The sequence below is a fragment of the Morone saxatilis genome, unplaced genomic scaffold, assembly GCF_004916995.1.
Source record: "Morone saxatilis isolate NCDOM2014 unplaced genomic scaffold, NCSU_SB_2.0 Contig15, whole genome shotgun sequence".
Classification (NCBI taxonomy): Eukaryota; Metazoa; Chordata; class Actinopteri; family Moronidae; genus Morone; species Morone saxatilis.
Genome location: NW_023339707.1, coordinates 22,952,742 through 22,963,820, shown reverse-complemented (window position 1 = coordinate 22,963,820; position 11,079 = coordinate 22,952,742). Strand labels below are relative to the sequence as shown.

Here is an 11,079-nt window from a genome sequence, read left to right as displayed (position 1 = left end):
AAATTTCAGTTTTATAAAACACAAAATGAACATACAGAAAATAATATAGCTACATTAAAAGTGATAGCAAACTAATAATAAGACCTTAGTAAAAGCTGTTTGTTAGTCTGCGTTTGGTTCCTGTCAAGAGAGAGATTTCTGTTTTCTGTCTTCTTCTGTGTCACAAAGTTTCCTTTATCAGTGAAAAGTACATCTGTTGACGTCTCATGGCTTGGCTCGTCCTTGTTTTCCTCCGGTGTCCTTGCAAAGGCCTCTTTTTGTGCCTACACTTCAGATTACATGGACTCCTCATCAACAGGATCAGTTGGGTTAGTACTGTACAAGTGATATTCTTTTAACTAATGACCTAGCTGACCGCTTTAATTAAAAATGCTCAACCTTAGATAGAGTGGCTCCCCTCAAAAATAGAATTAAAACAAGTTATAACCTTGGACAAATAAAAGCACTCTTAGCTGTAAAGGAGAGTGCATAAAGGTCGAGTGGAGGTGGAAGAATATCGGTCTTCAGGTTTACAGTGTGGCTATGAAGGAGCATCTACTTCATCTATGACACCTCCTGGGCTCCACATAATCAGTAAGATTTAATAATCTAACACAACAATCTAAACTGTAGAGCAAAGTGAAAAAGACTGAACTGAACATAGAAAGTACAGTGATTGAGGAAAGGTCTGTGTGTGCGCGCCGCCGCCTACTAAAGCCACACAAATGATGGCTTTTATTCTGGAGCTATAATGTGAGGGGAAAAAGCCCTATTGTCAGATTATGACATGTGTGCACAGTTGGCAGTTAACCTACACAGCTACTATATAGTTTTCATTATTAAATAGTGGCTTTGTGGCTTTGTTTGCAAGTGAGAAAGCAACTGATGTTCAGCAAACATTACACTTTCTAATTTACAGCGGACAAATAAAGAGCAGGGCAGACAATCGTTATGATATTGTGTATAGGAACATATTTTACTATTCAAAAGCCCAGACCGGGACCAGTAAGTGTAAAGCACCTTCAAACATGTGGACGTGTATGCACATACCATAGAAATATTATTTCCAGCAATTAGCACACATACAAAGAGCACCTCTCAATACCATGGATGCCATGAACACAGCATTTTCTTTTTCTTGGTACTTTACAAAAGAGTGAGCCTCCTGGAGCTCTTTAGAAAAGACAGACTTTCTCTCTGGCATGATAGCTCACCGCGCTGACAGGTTCTGTCATAGCTTCTGATGCCTGCCAATGACTGATAGGCTAGCAGCCTTGACAACGACACGTTGATGGATTGACACACATACAGGCAAATTAATATTGGATTCCGACATGCGTTGATGAAGTTTTTATATTGGGTAAGGTGTAATGAGAGAGACAGAACATGATGAAGTGCTGAAAACCAGTGAAATAAAAAAAAAAGTTTTTTTTATAATTGTGCTGAAAACCGGGACAGTTTTGTCGTGATTTTTTGAAAACCGGGGCATTTTAGTGTTGTGTATAGTGTTACAGATATCAGTCAGGAACTTGGGACACCCAGCTTGAAACCAGGACAATCCCGGACAGTTAGCTAATGATATGCTGCTTGGCTGCTCAGTTACTACTGTAGGTCATAAGCTACAGTTTGCAGCTAGCTTGTGTTTTTGGTTTTGGGAAGGCTAACATAAAGACGCCACACCCTTCAAATGTTTTAGATACCGAGTATAGCTAGGTATGTGTAAATCAAAAGCTTTCAAAAGTGCTTTCGCAATATCTTCACTTTTACTCTAGTCTTCTTTAAATAAAAATCTTCTTTAGATATACATGACTTTTTCAGTGTTTTGCACAGCTATGGTAGAAGAGCTGCACATGTACTAATACAGTATGTATCTATTTCACAAGATTAAAATAACACATCCACAGTGTAATACAGCACATACTCATGTATTGTTTTTTAAAAAAAAGTGTATTGTGGACACCTTTTACCACACCTGGGATGAATGTTTTTTTCTGTTTAGAGAAGGCTCATGTTTTGTTTTACTTGGATTAATGCTGAGTTATAATTCAGTTCAGGGGTTATGTGTCCCACCGGATGCAATCAAAGTGAACGGTGCTCTGCATATCTCAAACCAAGTGCTGGAAACAATCTGCGTAAAGTGCTACACTGTTTAGAGACAATATATTCAATCACACCTCGATATTCTCCTCTGAAATGCCAGTAGAAAGGTCAAAATTAAGTTTAAAATTCAACACAGCACACCTGCCACCATATAGCTTTGAGAACAATAGGAACTTGGGTTACTAAAAGCCTCTTTTCTGCTGCAGAGTTTGTTCCCACAGCTACATGACCATAAAACCACAGAGTGTAAAGTTCTCAAGATGACCTTCTGTTTGCTGTCTAATGAAATTCATGTAAAGTACAGAAATATGCAGTTTACTTAAAATGACTTTCTTGCTGGATCTTTCTTATCTCGTAAACAGTCAATCTGACAGCATGAACACACCCGGGAACAAATCAAGCTGCAGTGGCAGATAATCTCCCAGCAAATGATTTTGGGATCAGATTCATTAACAGAGGGTATTATTGCTTTTTCAGATATAACACAAACATCGGAGAACAGGCTTCAACACATTTACCGCCACTTTAATTCCAAAGAAATACAACATGTTAGATAAAAGGCCATTAGAAACCTCTGTTTGTCATTAATGATACCAATGTAACAATTACTAATGACATGAAATGTTTGACACGTTTTGTTATTCATGGAAGTGTAGCACCACAGAGGTCCTGCACCAGTCCACATGACCGGTTGGCTTATTAAGATAGGAACATGTTATGATATAATTATAGATAAGATTGTTGTATGTAGTTATTCTTTCTGAACAGTTTTAAAGACCAAAAGCGTAGTTTTTATAGTGGTGATACAATTTCATGGATAACCAGCAGTCAGCTGTATTGAACACCATCAGTTCAGCCTGTTTGCTCTGAACTTGCCATCTGACTTTCAGTGGTTTTGAGCTTCTTCTTTTTTGGTGAGTTACCAATGCCCAAAATATACTATTAATGATATTCATTGAAAATGATTATCATACTTTCAATAAGTCAACGTCCACATCATCTGGGAATCACAAGATACAACTGTAAACATTTAATGTTCACTTTATATTTACACCATTCTGTGCATTTGAAATACTGCATGACATTTCTCTCCAGAGACAACAAGGATACCCGCACAAAGGAAAAATCAAGTTATAAACAACTTTAGGCTCATATTTTAAGGCCCTTTGTACTATGATCCAGATATCTCTGGTGTGGACATAAGTGCACTGTTTCAGTTTCCACAAAGGCTGAGCTCGAGTCCTCACACAGTAACGTCTGAAATAGTTTAGCCCCCCCTCTACTCAACACAGGCTGATTTTGAAAGAAACAGAAATCAAAGAGTCAGAAAAAGGAAAGAAAATATTTCTGATTTCTTAGGTAAGAGAGCTGACACCCAAACTGAAAACAGAAAAACAGACAGTATTATATAATATTACAGTGTGAATGCACAAAGGCTGGAAAGTAGGACCTGCGAAAAACGTATTTTTCAATGTATAATGAGACAAGAAATGTTACTGTGTTAAAATGACTGAAAAAGCGCATGCAAATGCAAACCAACAAAGACCTGTCTTCAGAATCAGACATCAGATAACTGATATTTCCTGAATAATTTTGTAATGAGACTGTACCAGGTTTGTTAAAATGTAGATTCAGCTGCACTCACAGATTCCTCGACTATCCCAAATAGTTTCTATTTCTCAGTTACTAACCCAAATTGAAAATACTCATAGTACATGAAATTATATTGTCTTCATTTGTTAATTCTAACAAATTGTTTACTGTTTGTTTTTGACAGTTTCAATAATAAAAAAGATATCCTATCACCAAGTGGCATTTGTTCCCTATGACGATATATTTCTACTGTAAGCAGAGGAATGGAAAGATACTGCACTCTTTGTTGTAAACTGCAATGCATAATGCACAATACACTGAGAAAACATGGCAAAACATGTGAAATGAACTTAGTCAAACCATGAAGTTATGAACAGATGTAGCAGCATTTAAAAAATGAGAAACATCCAACTTCATCAACACATTCCAATTCTGACAATGGCATGGCAAACATAAGACAAAGGGGAAACAAAGTAGAAGAAAAAGAAATAAAAGACAAAACAAAACAAAAAACACCTGCCATCACAGCAGCAAATGTGAAGAATGAATGACAATACTGGCTCCGTTTCAACTCTTTGATGCTGCAGGAAAATATGAGTTCTACAATCAGACATTAATTCAAACTGCAGAAGTCCCTATCTGTTGTGGACTAAATAAATTATGTATATACATACAACATACTGTAGAGTGCTGGATGTAAAACAAATAACACAGAGTTTGGTTCTACTTCTGAAACACGGAAATGAAATTTTTTTGCAACCTTGGTGTAAATATCACATTAATATATCACATACTGGCATTTGTATGGAGGCTGGAGTGTGCTGTATAGGAAAATAATTTAACTTCTTCATTTATACATTTAAATTAGCAATTATACAATTATCTACTACATTTGCATTTGAATTACACAATTAAATCATTATTTATGAATAAAGTTTTAAAATGATCATTAATTACAGTAGTTAATGAATACATTTATTCAACTTGAGTTGTTTTATTTACTGATCAGGGTTCTTGTCACATTCATTTGTTTTAGGTAGTTTTTCTTCCTCAAGTTCATATGATGACAATGAAAACTGAAAGAATTCCTTATTAATACATTTTTTAAAATCATGATTTTTATTCATCAATTCTTCAATACAACAATTAATTTGAATATGAATTAATTAATTAATGATCACATTGAAATCTTTAAACCCACTGATTCACATTTGCATAATATAAATACAAAATTAAATTATACTGAAATATAATTACTTACTGAAACTGTCGTCATTTCAGTGGCACAATCCAGCTTCCACTGTCATTATGAGTCACTGTGAGCATACCCAAACGTATAGATTGTTTCACTTTAGCTAAATAAATATACACAGTGTCATAAAAAATAGAACGCTGATTCAATAAATGCCACCATTTTTGTACACTTAATTTTATACCAGCGAGTACATTTTCAGACCTGTTTCCTTGAGCAGCTGTTGGTATGAGTTGTGACACAACTGTAGCTATAAACCTTCAGGAGGCTTGTTGAGCTGCAGACTGCTTTCATTCCTCCCTTTGCCTCTTTATTCATACTAGAAAACGTAAAAAAAAATCACTTCCATCAAATATTTTTCTGGTTACAAAAAGTGATGCCAATGATGCCAAGGGCAACTTATCAATCACTGTCAAAACTATGTCAGCAAACAAGACGTAGCAACAGAAATTTGATCAGTGAAAGTCAATGCCCAAAACAGTTCAGAGAGGTTCAACTTGATGAGTGTGCAGATTATTTTTTCAGCATGAAATAATGATTCAAATAAGCTCTCCAGAAAAGCCTCCACAAGCTTTTAGGTTGTTTTTTAACAATGCAGCTGCACACTGCACCAGCAGCACACACTGCAGTAAGGCAGACAGTAACTTTGCTGTAGACATGAAGGGGAGAGCCGTCACATACTGTAAGCGTATATTGAGCTCAAGAGCAACAATTAAGGAGTTTATTAATTCATCAGTCATCCCAGGCTACCCAGTTGAAGCTGTTTATGCTCGCCAACTGTGACAGGAATCTGTCTATTATCACCATGTTAACCAATTATGGTTCTCAGATGCCCATTAAACTTTATTAAGGTCCATAAACCACAGTTTGACTCGTGCAAGTCTATTATAAATACACAGGTAAAAGTTACATTTATATACTCCTAATTAAGCAAATACATTTTGGTAGAAACGTAATGCCGCCTGAATTATGTATTTTTATCAACAAAATGAGAAACTGTGGTTTAATTAACGAAGTTAGTCACAAAATGTTTTCTGGCAACATATTTTAATTGTTTTCCCTACAATACATGCTTGTACTGTAGCGACTAAAGCATTATTAACACATTTTATGGTTATGATTAGGCACTCACAGAATTTGGTTAAGGTCAGGGAAAGATTGAGGTCTTTGTTAAATACTAAAAAAGGTAACTTAAGGCACAATTTACTTTTTTTACATTTACCCAAAACCATAATATTTCCCTAACTTCAAACTTGCAATATCAGATTTTTGGCCACTTGGGGGCAGCAGAAACAAGCTGTAAATACTGAAATATTATCACATTTTAAGTTTATAGGGCGGATTTTATTAGCAAACAGTTGCCTATTTACATATCCAGCAGATAGAAGCAATATCAGCATTTATTTCGAACCTCGACTGATGATATACCTCCAATATTTTTTTTTTCTGCTAGTCTCTTTTTAGCTTTGTTTTGTCCTCCACCAACTCCAGAGGGAAATATTTGGCTTTTCAGCTGCTAAATGTTCACCAGCTGCTCGCTTACAATGCCTGGGAAAGGAGCATGCACTGATTTAATTTTTTTTGCAGAAAACATCAGCCTGCTGCAGCTGCAAACATTGCTATGAGAGTGAGTGAGAATGAACTCAAATGAGCAAAAAAAAAAAAAAATCTCTATATTTGAAGGGACCTGCTGAGTCGGACGATAATAAGATACAGATACAGATAAGAAACACCGTTCACATACAAGTAGTCATGTTCATCAACTATAGTATAATTAATATAAAAATATTGATTAGAGCCACTTTTGTTGCCTAAACCTAACCATACACGCTTACTGTGGGATGCTAACCCTGGACACAGTTCGGTCCGAAACAAAAGCACTTTTGTATTCACTGAAAATAACATAATCAGGCGAGAATTACGCTTTCCTCAAAAAGTATTTGGCAAAACATTTCCAGGAAACAGGGTTGACAAGTAAGATAAGCTGACCACTGTAATTCATCAAAAGCAAAATATCAGTATCAGCTGTGAGTGTAAATGATCAGAAATATGATCAAATCTGACCACTGGTCATGGACGAATTATGACACAACGGGCCCCTGGGCATGGACATGTATAGGCTCCTATCCCCTCCTATATATGGGCAAAACCCGAAGACTGAAAGAGCAGATCAATGTTCAGTTGGTCGTTTTATGCCTTTTTGTGGTCAATGTGCATCCCTTTGTGTTTCGTTGTAGTCTTTTGCTGTCTGATTTCTCTTTTGTCTCTGAAGTTGTTTGGAGTCTCTTTGTGGTCCCCCGTCTTTTAGTGACATTTTGTAGGTGAAGCCCAAGGGACCAGGGGGCCTCTGTGCCCAGTCAGACCTATTCAGTAATCCAACCATGCCTCTGATCATTAAACACACTTTGCAATAAGCATTAATCAAATTCAAATTAATTAGTTCCATCAAGCAACTTCCATAAACATTGTGTTAGTAATCAGTGGCCTACATTCCTCTGATCAGACCCGCTCTTGGCCTTGAACACCCATTAATATTTAGCAATGCAAAAACTTTGGTGATGACAAGTCACACAAGTAACACAAACATATACAGTTTACACCCAAAAGGCAGATGTACTTGAATGCAACAGTTGCCATGAAAAAAAATCAGTATGCTAAATATATTCCGATGTCAAAGTTTGAAAAGTACTTTTGGGATGTTTTAGTGTTCCTCTCTGAGGCTGCTTGAGTGACAGGAACATACAGCAGCGATAGGGAACATTTCAAATTTCTTTCATCTGGACGGGGGCTCGGCGCTTCCAGAGAACGTGAGCGCTTTCCAAAGTCTTATTTCCTCTCTCAGTGCTGATCCATTTCCATCTATGTATTTTCAACCATTTGGCAGGATCCAACCGACGCAGCAGCAATGTTTTGATTATACAGTGACGACACATTATGAAGAAGTCAGTAAGCTTACAATCTTTTTTTTACAGAGGGAACACAAGAAAGCCAGAGAATGTTGAGTACTGCCATCCACCAACTAGGTTTCCCTTCTCCAGCTTTAGGTAGACTTTGTCCTCCTTTTCTAGATAGAGCAGAACTCCATTGGTGGCCGCCTCACGAGTTACATCTTTGTCACCCGCAAAGGCAGAGATGACTGGTTTCCCATTCAACATCAAGTTCACCTGGACAACAGAGATAACAATTAGCACCGGAAAAGGAAAATTACTGGCTTTGAGGATATGTTTTATTGTAGTTTGTTTATTATTTGAAACATCTGAACTTGACCTCGATTAAATAGTATTGAATTCCTTTTACATAATGACAACTTACTGTATATCAGATAGAAGGGGTTTCAGGTTGGGTCTATGTATTACAATGAAGCATTTATTCAAGAACATACAAACTACCATTGTTTTCATCAAAAGGCCAATAAGTTCATGTTAGGGGTTGTATGTAAATTATTAAAGAGGGAGGTAGTTGTGTATTATTTCTTTGTGCTGATGGGAGGGTAATTGACTGAGTTTTGAATTTTTTTCTCACCCCAAATTTATAAATGTTTTATTATTATTATTATTATTATTATTATTATTATTATTATTATTATAAACTTCATAACTTCACACTTTTTAAAACATTGTTACAATATTATGTAATAATACATACTATTGTATTATGTAATTTATACAGTAATTTATATACAGTCCCTCAGGAAGACATTTTTTCCCAACCCAATGATAAAACAAGTTTACAACTGAATTGACTGCACAGCTCTGTGAAATAAGCAAAGATTGTACCTGTATGGTTTGGCTCTGGTACACTTTAATAACGTGGAAGTTAAAACTGTAGATTCCTTTTCTTGGGGACAAAAAAACTGATTCAAATGTGAAGTAGTTTCCTATATTCACAAGAACCTATGAGAGAAGACAAAAACACATTGTAAGAAAGGTGTTTATATAGCCAGCAACGGCTTTCATTTCAATGGCTTTAAGATTAAATATATAAATATTAAATGAGCAATGCACACAGGATTCTCTACTGTGGCTATCAGGCTCGCCCCTGCTTACACACAAACTGACTGTGACACAGAATGTAATTCAACCTTTCTTTTCAATGTACCTAAAACCAACATTTAACTTTCCTACTCCACAAGAAACCAAAATGATGCCTGATGACCATTTAATGGTAACAAATTTCACTTTGGGGCAGAAACAGGATTTTTCTTCCACACTTTATACTGATAAGACTAAAAAGAATCAGCTTTCTTAATGCTGCTACTTTAAGTCACACATGCAAAATAACCCAATGAACAGAACATTGATAAATATACATTCCCTTACTTTTGCTTTCTGAAACTGATCTACCCTGAATACAGTCAGCATAGCACTTAACGCCATCTCATGAGTGTCACTAAAAGGTTCTAAGCACCCTAGTACACAAAATGAACTTCTGTGGGTCATGATAGCTGGAGGCAGCAGTACCTGCAGAGTCTCAAACGCTTGAATCCCACCTGTTAAAGACAACACTGCAGGCTCAGCCAGGACCTTTGACAAATGTGGCTTTCATAGCAACAGCATGCACATGCACCACACCAATCAGATCAGTTGCAGTGTGTTCTGATGACAGCAAAAGATCATGTTATGTAATTCAAATGAGAGGGCAGAGGATTAACTGAGTGGTATCGGTGGCCACACTGCCCACCTGTATGACTAATCAAATGCTTGTTGTTGTTTTTTTTTGTTTTTTTGCCTGGTTTGTTTGGGTGTACAACTGTGTGAAGGTGAGGGTGCACGCGCGTGTACGAGCGGTGGGGTAGCTTGAGGCAAACTGATGAATGCAAGCTCTGCAGGATGCCCCTTCTCCAACATAATCCAGCCACTTTCCAAAACCTGCCTGCGTGTGATATGTGCATTTGTGCAGGATCCACACGTCAACTGCAACTGGCCTCAAACTAAACTCCGGGGTGCCGTTGCTTAACTGCACTGACACTTCAATGTTCTGCACCACAAGTCAAAACTGAGCTGATGGACGAGGGTTTATCACAAGAAAAGAAAGGACTAAAATAGAATAGAAAACAGGTTTGACAGATAGGAAAAAGCAAAGGGAGGATGAACAGCAAAGTGCTATAATAAGCGAATTCAACCACTTTTTGACATTAGTATTGTTCATAAAAATCGTCTTAACCTGGTCGAAGTAGATTATTCTCGTTTTGTTGCTCATCTCCGACGGTTCATGGTTGTTGCTCCGGACTGCAGAGAAAGCCACCTTGGAGTTGGCGGCGCGCACGGAGATGCCGAGCGGAGAGGACGAAGCCTTCCAGTCCGCGGTCGGGTTAGAGTCGCAGACCACGAGGCATTTTCCCTCCAGGACAATAGGCTCCGTGTCATTCTGAGCTCTCGCCACCTCAGAGATCACAGTCCAGCTGAGCATCAGTATGAGGGAGTTCACCATGGCTCTCACTGTGACAGCTGTGGCAGCGCCGATTCGAAGAGAGACCGTCTCCTGCACCACACAAGTTTCCGAGTCCCTCCACTGGTCTCCCCCGCCGCAGACGCGTCTGACGCTGTAATATTCTCTTATTGGATCCAGAAATGTTCCATATCCGAGTAAGACAAAAAACAAAAAAGAACAATCCGTGTTAAGTCTAAACCTTCTCTTGCAAACAAAAGGGTAACGCAGAGATCACCGATTGTTGTCTATGCGTCTCATTTTCAGGTAGACTTTATTTAAAGCTCGTGGATGAGGCAAAAGTAGACCATATGGAATGTTTTAGAGAAGACTGTTCCAGTCTGAGAGGCGAATCTGTCGATAAATCGTCCATAGCCCTCACTCCCACTCCGAATAACGCGTCTGACAACAGCTGTTCCCCGCAGTGATGTGCTGCGTGTGTGCGCGCCCAGCCATCCACTTTACGCACGCACATGTGGTGGAAGTTATAATTAACTGTGGCTGCGTAATTTGCCAAAAGCTTATATTTCCATAATTCTTTATTAAATAGCTTCCAACTTAAATATGCATTCATTATTTGGCTGTGTTAATGATACTGAAAAGATACACTGGATATAAAGTTCTAACTGTCCTTAGCTCGGATCTGGGAACACACACATAAGATAATTCTCTCCAAACACATTTCTGGTGATTGCAGTCTTTAAGGACTGTAATGTAGAAGCATAGAA

General features: G+C 37.7%; 1 protein-coding gene across 1 annotated transcript; it reads right to left on the bottom strand.

Annotated features, from left to right (window-relative positions):
• Nucleotides 1-4,487: 4,487 nt before the first annotated feature.
• cbln4 (cerebellin 4 precursor) lies at nucleotides 4,488-10,579 on the bottom strand. The gene is made up of 3 exons (XM_035656045.1): nucleotides 10,088-10,579; nucleotides 8,701-8,817; nucleotides 4,488-8,088 (listed from the first exon to the last, which is right to left on the bottom strand). The coding sequence occupies exons 1-3, from the start codon at nucleotides 10,352-10,354 to the stop codon at nucleotides 7,891-7,893; spliced, it is 582 nt and encodes a 193-aa protein (XP_035511938.1). The 5' UTR covers nucleotides 10,355-10,579; the 3' UTR covers nucleotides 4,488-7,890.
• Between the last annotated feature and the right edge of the window lie 500 nt (nucleotides 10,580-11,079).